This window comes from Vanacampus margaritifer, chromosome 6 (assembly GCF_051991255.1).
Source record: "Vanacampus margaritifer isolate UIUO_Vmar chromosome 6, RoL_Vmar_1.0, whole genome shotgun sequence".
Taxonomy (NCBI): Eukaryota; Metazoa; Chordata; class Actinopteri; order Syngnathiformes; family Syngnathidae; genus Vanacampus; species Vanacampus margaritifer.
Window position 1 is genome coordinate 29,989,259 of NC_135437.1, and position 15,087 is coordinate 30,004,345.

Genomic DNA, 15,087 nt, shown 5'->3' on the forward strand with positions numbered 1-15,087 from the left:
TTGAATGGAAACGCGAGAAATTAATTTTTTTTTTAAAAAAAAGCGCCCCAAAAAAGTAGCATATCGAAAAGAGGAAAATGAGAATTTTGGCTGTAGAAACAGGTTTAGCGAATAACCGCTAGCAAGACCGGATATGACGTCACACGTACGTTTGGAGTCCCAAAGCAACGTTGGACGATAAAATAATGTTTGGGGGGGACGAGAAAACGGAAATCTTTTTTGAATTCAAGAAGCAATTTAAGATGAAAAAACAGCAAAGAAACGCTACGGCTGATCAAGAACTACAAATGCAAACTCATACGACGGCATCGCACGGCACCGTCGCTTCTTGGTCTTCTTCTTTTAAATGACTGGTGGATCACATCTCTATGGTGTATAGCGCCACCTACAGCGAGAGAGTCCGCGCTTAACATTCACAAAAGAACAACAGATGGGCAGAAGTCGCTCGTCCGTTTTGCACATTTTCTGTCAATTGGATAAAAAAAAAATGGAAACAAAAATGGCCTTTGACGAGATGAAAATGATGCAAGTGATGTTTGTTGAAAGCAAAATTGTCTTGGATGTTAACAATAACGTTACATTGAATGCAAATGTGTTTTTGAGGTTTTTAACCAAAATGTTGAAGTTTGAAGAGTCTTTGATGTTGAAAACATGTCATGAATTGGCAAGTCTCTTTTAGGAAAATCATGCATGTGTGTTAACGCTTGTTATGGGCAAAATTATCTCGGATGTCAACGAAAGGGTCTTTGATTTGATTTGAACCGAGTGTTAAACTCATTGATTGGTCTTGATAAAAATAAATAAAAAATCAAAAAACGGATGCTTCTTTTCATTGAAGGTAAACAAAGAGTCACAATATCGTGATTGAAGCAACGCGGTGTCGTTTGGGAGCAGAAAAAGCGATAACAATAACATCGAGCTCATCATCGATTGCGCACTTGTGACGCTCCAGCGAAATCGTGGCCTTAAATTGGATGACGTCGTGTTGCTTTGGCAACGGGAAAGCTGAAGACGACAACTCAAACGTCTCCCTTGAGAAAGAAATTGTCTCCACTTGCCTCCTCCTGCGCAACCGATAGCAACAATTATAAAATACTGTATGCAAACAATCAACTGCAAAACGGAGACAGTATCATAAAAAGCAAGAAACACAAAAATAGACCACGCAACAAAACAAGCTAACATCACAAACACAATCTAAAGAAAAATCCAGTACACAACACAAAAGTCGCAAACAAATCACAAACTTACAAACAAGAGACGAAGCACACAAAGAAATAAAACAAAACACAAGGAATTTCGCAAGCAACGCAAGCAACGCAAGCAACGCTACAAACGTCGAAAATAAAACCACAAACTTTCCAACCAACCACAGCTAATGCTAGCAACACAATAAACTTTGCTAACAATATTGACGTCACAAATACTGGTAGCGCTTTTTGGACGCCGCGTAATGCTAAAAAAAATGCAACCAGTCATCACCAAAATCCGTGTGCGCATCTCTACCTATGCCAAATCTCGGAAAATATACAAACGATGGGCTCAATATTTGGGATTTTGTGGACAGTCGCTCTCATGGGCCAATTTGATCAAGTTGACCACATTTGCTGAACCCGTCGGTGCCCTGCAGATGTTAGCACGCAAGGATGTAGCGCTATTTACGTAGCGACACTCGCAAAGCTTCTCGACCCGAGCGCCTGCTGGCAATCAATCCAAAACGGAGCCGCAGGTGGCGCAGGTTGGCATCACGCCAACAATCGATCCCGAGCCATTCCCTCCCGCTGGCTCAAGCGTCCGTCTCGTTAATTGAATTCTGCGGGTGCGCCCATAAAAACTCCCACGCGCGCCGTCTGTGGCGCACCAAAGCTCATTTGCATATTGAAATCAGGCAGCGTGAGAGGCTCATTAACGAGTTTCCCGGCGGGATGCCGCAACGACAACACGGCTTCGTTGCGGTCTGGGCCGAGCCGCTGAAACCCTGAAGGAGGCAACAATAATATTCAGCAAAAACTAGGCCGATCTTGAAATACTTCCTGTTTTCACATGCCTTCTTTCAAATTGACATTGTGTCAAACTTGAAAGGTGTGCCACCATCCAGTGGCCGGAAGTGGAATTATACCCAAAATGAAGGACAGGCAGGATGAAATTATTAGAAAGAAAGAAAGACAGACCGTCAGAAAGAGAATTTAAATAAATAAATAAGCGGATAATGGGAGGTTTACTGTGATGGCACACAAACACAGCAGTGCTTTGACATACGAGTTTAACTCGTTCCATGGCCATGCTCATAACTTCAAATCATCTTTTCCCATTGCAACAAATGGAAATGCTTTTAATCCGTTCCAATTTTGCCCCGAAAACCAACCCAAAAAGATGTCATGTGTATTTAAATGGAAAAAATCATCTAAAATAGTGCACATTATAAAATCGGTGTGCTCTATGAAACAATACAAAGATGATATTTTCAAATAGAAGATTAAGAATGAAAATGAATTGAATTCAATCAAGAGAAAATGGTGATAAAAATCCAACTTAGTTTTCTGATAAAAAGTTGGAATATTATGACAATTTTTCCCAAAATGGCCTTTTTTGTTAACCTGATAAATATGTATTTCTTAAAACATTGTATGTTGTGACTGTATACTTGCAAAATTATGACATTATTGGTTTTACTTTTTCTTTTTTTTTTTACTTTATACACTATACGATTACTATACTTACTATAAATTTCAACTCCTCTTGAAAAATTATACGTTTTCCTTTCAAAATTACAACTTTTTGGACAACCGTTCTGATTTTACTCACTGAAAATTAAACAATGTATTTATTTATTTTTACGTGTTCATTAATCATTTTTTTCTGGGGGTTTTCCCCAACTCTTATCTTATCTCTGGAAATTACAACTTTCCTCAAATGATAACTTTATCCCAGCCATGCCGTTGTTTTGAATAGAGAATGTGTATTTTTCATTGTGGTGATGTCACGACTGAATATTTTTAGAATCAATGAATCTATCAACTATTCAATCCATTAATTAGATTCATTTTAATTTTGGATTAAAGTGTATTACAAAAAAAACTTTTTTCCCCTAATTAGTGATTGGTGTTTATTTTGCCCTTCGTATTCGTATAGTGATTCAAAGGGAAAAAAAGGGGGGGGGGGGTTGATGTTGTACTGTGTTACCGGTTCGGTCATTGTTTTCCAAAGTAAAAAGAGATGTTTGTAAATGTCTTAAAAGTCTTCTTTCGCGGGGGACTACAGAAATCAATGAACCATTATTGTTGATATGCTGGAAGTCAGTGCGCTGGAATTCTCATATGGACGATTCGTATTTGACAAATTTCCAGCAAGAAACCACCACAAAAAAAGTAACTTTCTGCTCAAAACTCACACTTGTGTTGACGACTTTACATGCCGAATTGCCCCCAAGAGCTTCCAAAGGGGAATGATGTGAAAGGAACGTGCGTTTACGTGATACGTGTGCCAATTAGAGTCCGGTCGTGTCCAAAACGGCGACTTGATGAAGGGAGGCCCGGGTTGGACTCACCTTCTGCTGCCGGCGTGTCATGTCGGTGGGCTGCTTGGCGTTGAACGGGGACGCGATGCACCTCAGGACGAAGACGTAAATCTGCAATTTGACTTTGTGCTCCTCTTCCTCCCGCTGGACTCGCTGGCGTTCTCGCCTCTCCTCTTCCTCACCTGTGGATCCTCCGCCGCTCTGGCCGCCGCCGCCGCCGCCGCTCTGGCTGGCGGAGGCTCCGGCGGCGACCGCGGCGGACTGTCGCTGCTTCTGCGGTGGCGTGTGCTGTCGCTGCCGGCCGCCCGCTCGGCTGTCGACGCCCGGCTTGACCGCCGAGGAGCCGTCCACTTTCCCGGAGGGCTCCCGGGACACTTCCGGGTCGGACTCCCCTCCGGTGTCTTCGCTGGAGGACGGGTCCAGCATGGCCGGCGCGTGCGAGTAGCGAGCGACTGTTTGTTCTTCGGATACTTTTCGAGAGTCGACGTGGCCTAAGCAGGTGCGCTCGTCCAACCCGGCCGGCGGGAAGTGTTTCCTGTCTCGCTTGGGCCGGAAGGCGGCTCGGTTCCGTCGCTTGGAAGGTTTCGGTCGCTTTGGTGGCTTGGCTCGGTCAGCGCGGCCGCGCACTGTCGGAATGGCGGCGCGTGCACGCCGACTCACAGGTGAGCAACCTGTAGCAGCGGCACACAACTGCATTACTGTGCAGTGCTCCCCAGTCTTACATATTCGCGGTTCGACACACGTACACTCACTTATTCTTGTATTTTTTTTCTCTCTGGCCATCAATCGTTATTCATTCAAGAAATTTACTTTATGCTTATTTATATGACTTCAAGGGTAACAATGTGTGAGGTTTAGAAAGGAGTCATTTAAGTTAATTTGTTAAAATATAGATTTACTTATACATTTATGTTTCTAGAATTATTGACACATTTATATAGTTTGGTATTTATGTCGAATCTGCTGTTGTAATTCACTTGCATTTACCTGAAGTTTGCTAGTTCCTGATTGGTTGGTGTTGGTCAGCTGATGAGTTGTGCAGGAAGTGTTGTCGCTGTACACTAGTTGCGTGTGGGACGAGTAAACCGCTAAACCGCGTTGTTCCAGAAGAAATTCTGCTTTCTCATTTTAGAAAGAGTGTTCCGTTAACCCTCACGTTACAAATGTAATCATAATGGACATCAATTATAGATGGATTTTTGCTATTAGGGTCCACTGTACTCTACTGCCATTACTATAGTTTGCTATTAACACAGCTTTCCGCTGACAGCCCAAAAAGAAAAACTTGAAACGTGTTGTTGTGGAAATCGCCATCTTTAGGCGGCTCGATGTTTAATGTAACAGCAGCATCCGGAAAACTCCTCCATCCATCTTCCATGATAGGGCAATACCTTATTGAAATACACCCTAAGAATGTTTTTTTTAATAACATTTATGGCACTCGAAAAATGTTCTAAGGGCTCTAAAAAATATGTAAAAAACAATGGATGACACAAACATATTGCTCAAACATAAAAAAAAATAGAGTAACAACTGGAATAATAATTGCAAAAAAAAAATGTTTTTAAATTTAACCAGACGTGAAAACTGAACTGCGATATTGTACTGGATTTTTTGCATTTATGCTGAAAAATTTCTCCAACACGTGTTTTCTTTACAAGTATTTCTTACAATAATATTGCCCAAAAATGATTAGTTAAAAAAAAAAAAAAGAACAAAATAAACATGAACGTTTTTGCCGGTGATCCATCACGGCGCGGTGGCGTTGATCGGCGACGCCCAATCAGGATACGTATCCAGCGAGAACAAAGGCACGCCCCAGGTGCTCACGGCCAATAGGACGGCGAGGAGGCCGATCACATTGGTGCCCAGCCCCGCCTTCACCTGGAGCCGCGGGACATCACGGAGGTCAAGGTGCAAAAGACAAGCGGCTTGAAATGTTTGTCACGCTCACCATGTCTGCCACGCTGAAGCGTCCGTAGGCGAAAACCACCGCGTTGGGAGGATTGGACGCCGGCAGCAGGAAGGAGAACGATGTGCACAACGTGGCCGGGATCAGCACGGACAGCGGGTTGACGCGGATGCTTTCCGCCTGAGAGGACATGTCGAGGGGGGATGATGATGGTGGCATCGGGATGGAAAAATCCATAAGGAAAAAAAGACAGCGTGAAAGGGGACGTTCTTGTGTCTTCAGCAAACTTCAGGTCAGTTATCATCATTCATATTTCAGGTAGGACATGTTTGTTTTTATTTACGGCCGCTTCCTTGTTCCTCATTCCGCGGACGCATATGGAAGAAGAAAAAAAACCACACAACACATATTCTACTTTTTTTCTTTTTGGGAAATGCCAGCCTGTGAGCTGCCACACGTATTGCACATGCCAAAAACTGCTATTGTGTGTACAAGTCTTTGCATGAAGGCGTCACATATACTCGCATGTCAGAATTGTTAGCATTGTGCGATTATGGAAAGAAATATATATATATATATATATATTAAAAAGATTTTTCGTTGATTTCAAAACTGCACTACTCAAAACTACCATCAGTCCCACCCACGCCGATTCATCCCTGGATAGTAAACATTTTATCCTTTACACTTTTTTTGGGGTCAGGTACAAAATGAGCTAAATATCAAATATCATGCGCAATTCAATTGATTTCATTTTCACTCTGCTGCATCCGCATTTACACAAATTCAAACCGTGAATAAGGATCTCACTCACACTTAATTCTCTTTACTCATTTTGGTTTTGATTTTGTTTTTATTTTCACAAGGCAAACCAAATAGCTCAGATATTGTGTGCCACATATCATATGGACATTTGTGTTGATATGATAATAAAAAAAACTTGAATCATTGAAAACACTTTTTTTTTTTTTTACTTTTCTGCTTTTCTAAAAATATCTTTACAATAGCCTTTTTTTATTTGACCATTCGTGACTCAAACATCTTCTAATTGACTGATTAGCACCTTAGCTAACACTTTACCAGATTAGCACTTTAGCTCCTGCAAGCCTAAACTAAAATAAAGGCAACAAAAAAGTATAAATACAAATAAATTCCATATGTTCCTGCTGCGCGGGCGTTGGCCTTTTAGGGGCAGTGTGACGCCGTGCATTTACAGGATTGATATTGCGATAAGAGTAGAAGAAGAACACTACACTTGAGCTTTATAAATAGAACTCGTGATACCTTTCTGTATGCGTTTATTATTTGAAGAAATATCACCCCCGGAAGTCGATGCTAATTTCCTGTTAGCATGCCAATGGGATCCTACATTGACTTTAGCATTAGCTCAAGCGATGTTTTATAAACGAACCATGTTGTCTATGTAAACATGCAATGTGTTGAATTCTTTTTCTTGTGTCTTTAGTTTTATAGTATCACATACAAAAAGGTTACATGTTTGCCGTGCGAGCAACGAATTGCTCGCTGTGGCGACCCCCGACTAGAAGGAACTAAAGCCGAAAATATTTTTGGGTGATGGTGAGAAGCCAAAATCCAAATCATGATTCAATTTTAAGTCATTGCCCAATTCAAGTGTCCATGCGTGTCAATGCGTGTGCGCGCGTGTGCGTGCCCACCAGAGGCGAGAGGATGGGCAGGAATATGGTGATGGTGGTGGCGTTGCTGGCCAGCTCGGTTACCATGGTGACGATGATGCAAGCCACGGCCACGGTAGCCAATGGAGGGAGGTCGCCCAGAGGGGACAGAAGCTCCGACACCCACCGGGACAAGCCGGACTCCTACACACACACACATACACACGCACACACACACACACACACACACACACACACACACACACACACACACACACACACACACACACACACACACACACACACACACGCACACACACACACACACACGCACACACACACACACACGACAGACACTTCATTAGATACAGCAAATTTCATATCATCATTAGCAGGCGTAATGAATTGAGTGTGTTTTTGCATTGGTTTTCTCCTCATGCATATGCAAATGAGGCCTAATGGACCTCAAACGAGTCCGACCGGTTTCGTTTGCTTACTTCCTGCTCGGAGGCAGCACACCGCAAGGACGCGCAGCCTCCCTCTTGTGGACATCACAGGCAGTACACGCGCGCGTACACAACAAAGTGAACAATTCTTGGAAAAAGATGGCAACATTTTTCCAAGTTTCTTGTCAAACTAAACAAAGAATTTCATGTGAATTAAGCCAAAGCACATGCTAGCTTCATGCTAACAGATAATGGGAAATGCCATAGATGGGCTAAGGAAATTAGCATCAAAGTTGCAGTAGTATTGTTGTAGCAATGGCACTACAACCATACTTACTGGAATCTATTTTTAATTCTCGAGTGCAACTTGCTGAGCTTGACCATCTTCATGTTTTTTTGTTTTATGTGTGTGTATCGGTATTATAGTGCCGTCTGGTGGCCAAGGTGTGCACAGCAGAAGGAGAGGTTCAATTTCAATGGCTACTGAAGCATGAAATCATGATGCAAAAACTGTTCCATTCTTTACATTCGATTCAATTATGGTATTTTGCTATATTTTTGATTAAGTACAATACTGTGGAACACTATTTTTCTTCATAAAAGAAAACATACATAAATATTTTTGGTTGATGTTTCTCTGGATTCATCATTACTTAATGGATTAATGGCATTTTTTTCCCTGTTATGTTGTGGGTCAAAATGACCCACTTTCAAGTTAAAGAACAAATTCAAACTTGACACCAACAGAGAATTTTTTCTTTTTTAAAGGTACATTTGAACATATTTGCAATGAAAACTGTTAAGATGCTTTCAAAACATTGAGCATATCCCGGGGTCAGTTTGACCCGAGAGAGTTTTTGTTGTGGTTGTGAAACTTCACATCAACAAATGGTTAAGTTTGATTTATGGGCAATGAAAACGGTTAAGTTACAAACAATGTTTATTGGGTTGATTTTGGACTATTAAACATTGCGGGTCAAATTGACCCATTTTAAGAGTGAAAAAGTATAAATATATAATAAAAGTATGAAACCTCTCATCGACCGACAATTAAAATGCTTCACTTTGACACTTTGATTTTTCAATTAAATATTTGTCCGGAATGCCTTTGGAACGTTAAATATAGCCCGGGTCAAATTGACCCATTTGAAATTGAAGATACAAATGAGTAGTTTTTTGCTATGAAACTTCTCATCTATAAAAATGGTTCACTTTGACATATTTGCAATTCGAATGATTACTAATGTTTATTTTGGAACATTAAACATAGGCTGGGTCAATTTGACCCGGGCTACTCATTTACATTTTAAAGTTATATTGATGATGAAACTTTCAAATATTTGGGATACGTTTCCATCATTAAACATAACCGGGTCAAATTGACCCGGGAACATCATTACTGTTCCTGAGAAATGAACCTAACATGACAACCTAAATGAAACTCTTCAACTCATTCCAACACAGTTCCTTAACATCAAGATGCCATAAGATAGCGCCACTGAAAACAGAGTTTTTCAGAGAAAAACGGAGGATAAGTTCCCCAAAAATTCTGCAAATCAACTCATTTGCAAATGCCGTAGCATGAATATGCGCGGGTTGACTCTACAGACCTTTGCACCTTCAGCCAAGGCGAATCCTCCGCCCACCAGAAGTGATACATTCCACGGCATGGACGCCTGAAACTCCTCCCACGAGATCATGCTCTCTAGATGGAGAAGGCATCATCGTCGTCATCGTCGTCATCGTCATCATCGTCGTCATCGTCATCGTCGTCATCGTCGTCGTCATCGTCATCATCGTCATCGTCGTCGTATTCCTTCCTCCATTCATGTCCTCACCATATTTCCGCGAGGGTCCGTGGGCGGGCACAAGGAAAAAGAGGACCCCCAGGACGAGAGCCACGGTGGCGTCGGTCATGTAGTCGGCGTGACTGCGAGGCCAAGACGAGCAAAGTCAGCGGCGGGGCGGACAAAATGGCGGCAAGGACCAACTCACTGAGGGAAGAAGGCGGCCCAGCCCGGAATGAAGCCCGGAGATCGCGTCAACCACAACAAGACCATCAGGCAGAAGACCACCTGGGTGAACATCTCCTGACCACTGAGCACACGGATGAACGTGTGAATCTTTGCATGAATGGATGAGTGAGTCGTTGATGACATGACTGGATGATGGAAGGAACAGCTGACGTCATAATAATAATCATGAATTAATGATTGGTTGATTATAGAAATGAATAAACCTAAGCATGCACACATGAATGGATGAATGATGAACATGAATGGCAAAATGAACGATTGATGACGTGAGTGGATGAACAGTGAACTGATCAGAGCATTCTTTTTTAATGCTAGAATGAATGAATGAGTCGTCACCTCATGGGCCCAAGCGCTCGGTACTCATCCTGAAGGACTTTCCTGGCGGCTTTTTCCCTCTCGGAATGCTGTCCTCGGCATCGCCATAGCGACCGAACGCTACGTTGGATGACAGACCACAGTTAGCGGCTAACGCTAACGCTAACATCAGACACGTGACTCACTCGGAGCTGATGAAGAGCCAGCAGAGCCACGCCCACGTGAGCAGCAACACCAGCACGCTGATGGGCAAACACAACGCCAGCCACGTGCCAAAATTGATGCAGTTGCATTCTGGGTAAATCCTCCACCGCAATGATGATGACAGCAGAACACAAAGCACATATTTGAATCGTCTCATTTGAATATTTCATACGCGTGGCAACAAAGACGACTCACTGCTGAAGGTACTCGGAGAAGATGAGATTGGGCGACGTTCCCGGCAAGGTGGCGATGCCGCCGATGTTGGAGGCGTAGGCCACGCCGATGCACATGGCCTTGCCCACCTGCGGGTCCCTAGGGGGCGCTGTCACACACGCCACCTGACAGTCAGCATTCAGGACATTCGGTAGATCAGATGCTGCTAAATTGAAGGATCCGTTTGAAAATCCCGCCCCCAAAGCCAGTTTCACTTGGCACGATGACATTTGGGTGGCGTATCTGTCTTAAGGAGACCAAAAAAAAGTCTCAACAAGCCCTGCTCAAAAAGTCACACAAAGTCCGCCATTTTGTTTTGAAGCAACACTTTTAAGGGTCATTCTTTTTTCTTTTTTTTCTTTTCTTTTCTTTTTTTTTACAGGAGAGCTCAGTATTGTTCATTCGATTTGACATCATCATTGCTCTCCTTTTTTTAAAAAAAAAAAAAATCCAACAAATCAATTAAAAAAAAATTAATAAATGGTTTAAGGGTCATTCTTAAGGATCTTTCATTCCAAAATCCAGCACCTGAAGCGAGTTTCACTTTGCAACAAGACATTTGGGAGGCTCGTCTCCTACTGGCAGAAACGCATGACAACGTGTTTGCAACAACTCGTCATGCTCCGCTTTCTGCTGCAAAGTCTGCAGCTCGGAAAAAAGATCGTTGAAAAAGTAGTCATCATTGAGTTTTTGGCACCTGAGTGACATCTGACGATGACGACGATGACGACGATGACGACGATGACGATGACGATGACGACGACGACGACGACGACGACGATGACGATGACGATGATGATGATGACGATGATGATGATGATGTTTCTTCTGGAAGTTTCTGCTCATCCCTGAGAAAAAGAAATTGCAACATTTTGTTTTCCTGAACATTAAGCATGACAGCAACAACAACAAAATATTGAAGAAACAAAACGTACCCCACAACTTCATTCTCCTTCTCAACATGGACTTCTGCATGTGAGACACACACACACACACACACACACACACACAGACGGAATGAATGCCTGCATTGTCGTAAATCATTTCATGGCAATCAGCATGAAAAATGAGTCATCCGTTGCACCTGCTGCACAAAAACAACCGCAACAGCAGTCGGGACTAAAACCAAGCCAATGATTTGGTAGGAAAATTGGCTCATAAAAGAAGATCATATTTTCCCTCTAATAACTTCTCTGTGTAAAATGTACAGTAGCTAATTTTCACAAATAATGGACAAAAAAAAAGATAATGGACAAAAAAATCAAGGACGCATCTGTACTTGTTCCTGCACTCGCTGGCGACTTCGAACTATTTTGTTGACATTTGGGATTTACTCAAAATGAACTGAGCGAGGAGCATGCAGGCTTCAGTCGGGGATTGATAACAATATCAATCAATCACATGATCATGAATGACTGATGCGTATAGTAAGAATCCACGGGGACGGCTTTCGTGGCTTCTTCCCGATGTCAATGTTGCAAACCATACGATGTGATCGATGTAATCATGTGTCCGAAAGGAAAAAAATAATACAACAAATCAAACAAACAAACACCATGACCCAATTAGTCAAAATCGTTCAACAGTCCCTGAGATGCACGTAAAGTGAAGAAACTAAACGCCTCCCTCAAATAGTCTTTACGGCCCCGCATGTTGTCCAGATGAACTTTCATGCATTTTTGCTTGAGGATGAATTCAAATGAAACGCCGCCATCAAATAATGGACTTGATGAATTAGAAACAAAAAAAACTCAAACTTATCTTAGTCATGCGGGGCGAAAATACGCTTGCCCCACATGACATTGTTGTTGCAACTCTGTTGTTAACCAAAACAGCAACTAAAAGCTATTAAGAGTCCTAATTAACATTTGTCTTGTGTTCAAAAAGTTGTGGTTCACCGTCCAGTTTCAGGTGGCGGCGGTCGTGTCCCTGCTCGGGCCCCCCGTCGGCCCGCTGCTCGGCCCCCCCCATGTGGCAGAGGACGGCCTCTGCGATGGGCATCACCATGGTAACGGCACAAGTGTTGTGCACCCACAAGGAGAGGAAGCCGCAGGCAGACATGAAGCCCAGCGTCAAGCGGGCCGGCTTGACGCCCACCGCGGCGACCAGTCGCAGGGCCACCCTGCGGTGGAGCCCCCACTTCTGGATGGACGTGGCCAAGCAGATGACGCCCACCAACAGCAAGTGGAAGTCCTTGAAGTACGCCATCGCCACCTGATGGCCACATCAATTCATAGCATGAGATCTGCTATTTGGGACTGGGCTGAATGCTGGCTAGCAACTACGGAGGACCAAAACTGCCAAAATTAGAAACGTGTTTTTTTTTTTTATCTCCTTTTTATATTTACATTTATTTTTACTTTTATATACATTTTGTTTTCATTTCCATTTATATTTATCTTTTGTATTTAATTTTTAAATGGTATTTTTTAACTTAATCATTTATTTAGTCATTTACTTTAAATGTGGGCATAAGCAACAAGTGATCGTGAGCGGGGGAAAAAGAAAAAATAGCGACATCGCTGCATGGCAAAAACACACTAATATTGGCTACTTACATGCACTTATTGTATATACAGTACTTACAAAACATCCGTCTTCCATTCAGCATTTCACGTGTCAAATAACGATGCGTTTCAGAAATACAAACGTCTCACAAAGAAATAATCTTGTGTTGAGAAACACCGTCGACTGCCATACATGTGACATCCCGTCACAAATGTACGCACGCGCTGTTTTTCAGGAGCGCGCAAAGATGGGAAGGTGAGCGTGACCTGCGATGACGTCATGACGCCAAGAGCGGGAAAGAGGATGGCGGGAAACATGGCGGTGATTGGCAGCGGGATGACCTCGCTGGTCCAGAAGATGGCCATCAGAAGAAGAACGAAGGCGCAGCTGGATTCCTGAAAAAGGCAAACCAGGTCATGTGACTGAAAGATGACCTGCGCACTGCAACATTCATTTGTCTTCGACTTTTCATCTCCTGGTTTTGAATTTGTTTTCATACTTTTAGACTTTGACTTGCTGTCAAATTTCTGACATTTGTAATTTAATGGACACATTATGCTAATTTTCTGCCTCTCTTCTTCCTTTTCTGGACATTTTATGGCTATTTATTGAAAAAATAATTGCTATCAATTTTGTGACATTTTTGCAATTTTGTGGACATTCTATGCTAGTTTTCGGGGTTACTTTTTTTATATTGTTTTTCAACCTTTTCTTTTCTACCTTAAAAAAAAATCAGAGATTGATTTATTTATTTTTTCAATTCCAAAGATCTTATCGTCATTTTCTTGTCTTTTTTTTTTTTTCCAATTCTGACATTTTGGGCAATTTCGTGGACATTTTATGGTCACTTCCTACTTTTCCTCTTCCTTTTTAGACATTTTATGGTAACTTTTAATTTAATTTTAAAAACGTTTCAACTGCCTTTCTTTTCTCTTTTTCTGACAGCTTAGAAATTTGGACTCTGACATTTTTTCAATATTATTATATATTTTTTAAAGTCTAAATCATGAATTCATTTAAAGGGACAGTGAGTAGAATTTTTAGATTTTTCCAATATTCATTCATTTGAAAGAGCCACGTGTTCAGTTTTGGCAGAAATGGGTGATTTGGCAATAAGCGGATTCCAAACATGATGATGATGATGATGATGATGACCTTGGTGGCAATCAGGAGAGGAAGAGGAAGCAGCAGTGGCGGCGTGGCCATGATGAAGAGCAAACGGCGATAGTTCCACGTCGCAGCTCGCAAGCTCCTCCACATCCTGCCGTCGACTTGCTGCTCTTGTGGCCTGGTCACCAGCGCATGCAAACTGCGGGACGAGGAGCCTCTTAAGCCAACTTGTGCATTTTGTGCCCCCCACACTGAAAAAAAAAGGCGTTGAAAGGCGCAACGCGAAGGTCCCCGTCTTACCTGAGGCGACGTCGTCCAAACGGCTTGAAAGCTCGGTGGGCGCGTGGCTTTGTCTTCTCCGCTTATCGTCTTCCAGTTAAACAGTTGCCAGCTGTCCACCCGATGACCTTTGAACTTTGTCTTTGTCTCCCACGCTTGAAGAAAGTCCGCACCAGAAGGACCACAAGCAACACGGAACACGTTTCCGCACAGGCGACATGTTTTCTCTTAAATATGACCTCGAGACTTCATTTGTGTAAATGTAGCAAAGTTGACGGATGAAATGTTGACGTGATGTTCGTCTCAGCAGAAAAACCTCAAAGACCCGAGCCTGACATTTGAAAAGGGAGTCAGACGTTGCGCACGCCGTCGCGCCCTGTTCAAAGGTCAACGGCGCCATTTGTGATAGGCGCCGATTGACCTCTTTTTTTCTTTTCTTTTTCTTTTTTGAATGAATAGCTGTAATCATCTGCAGACCGCGTACTCGGGCTCGAGTTTTTTCTCTCTCTCGCAATTCTGCAAGTTTATTTCTCATGAGTGTTTCTTGCAAATTTGACACTTTCTTAATGTTGCTTTTTTTCTGGTAACTTGCGAGCTTTTTGACCAATATTGAGCTGAGCAGGTAAACTCTTTTTCAAATCAAATCCATATTTTCTTGGCGGGCTTTTTCCACTAAACATTTCATTTTGAATTGTAATGAATCCACAATGAGTCCGTTTTTTTTTTGTGGAAACAATTTCACAAGTTTTGACAGTCGTAGTTTAAAAAAGCCAATTTAGTTCAGAAAATTGTCATTTGTGGGGGGGGGAAATGATTTATTTTGAGACTTAGAGTCTCATTTGAAAAGATAAAAAACTTTTTGTATGAGGCAGTCAAGAGCTTACGCAACGATTCCAATTCTTCAAACACAAAT

The 15,087-nt window shown here is 42.3% G+C and overlaps 2 protein-coding genes and 1 long non-coding RNA gene across 4 annotated transcripts in view; 1 reads left to right on the forward strand and 2 right to left on the reverse strand.

Annotated features, from left to right (window-relative positions):
- LOC144053861 (calcium-dependent secretion activator 2-like) overlaps window positions 1-4,230 on the reverse strand; it is a 92,380-nt gene extending 88,150 nt beyond the window's left edge. Inside the window, exon 1 of the mRNA XM_077568717.1 lies at window positions 3,548-4,230. Coding sequence (XP_077424843.1) covers window positions 3,548-4,213 — 666 coding nt within the window. The 5' untranslated portion in view covers window positions 4,214-4,230. The remainder of the gene's footprint in view (window positions 1-3,547) is intronic.
- LOC144053863 (uncharacterized) lies at window positions 4,047-14,865 on the forward strand. Its single transcript, XR_013294536.1, has 3 exons — window positions 4,047-4,179; window positions 5,305-5,721; window positions 13,021-14,865. It is a non-coding gene; the product is annotated as an uncharacterized LOC144053863 (long non-coding RNA).
- Window positions 4,813-14,066, reverse strand: slc13a1 (solute carrier family 13 member 1). Of its 2 annotated transcripts, XM_077568710.1 has the most exons (14): window positions 13,941-14,066; window positions 13,052-13,180; window positions 12,176-12,491; window positions 11,213-11,246; window positions 10,975-11,125; window positions 10,260-10,402; window positions 10,046-10,165; window positions 9,882-9,980; window positions 9,505-9,606; window positions 9,348-9,439; window positions 9,120-9,214; window positions 7,106-7,267; window positions 5,472-5,609; window positions 4,813-5,401 (listed from the first exon to the last, which is right to left on the reverse strand). In XM_077568710.1, the coding sequence occupies exons 1-14, from the start codon at window positions 14,043-14,045 to the stop codon at window positions 5,267-5,269; spliced, it is 1,821 nt and encodes a 606-aa protein (XP_077424836.1). In that variant the 5' UTR covers window positions 14,046-14,066; the 3' UTR covers window positions 4,813-5,266. The 2 variants fall into 2 exon arrangements, with proteins under 2 accessions (XP_077424836.1, XP_077424835.1); XM_077568709.1 differs by lacking the exons at window positions 13,052-13,180; window positions 13,941-14,066 and adding an exon at window positions 12,864-13,006.
- Window positions 14,866-15,087: the final 222 nt, after the last annotated feature.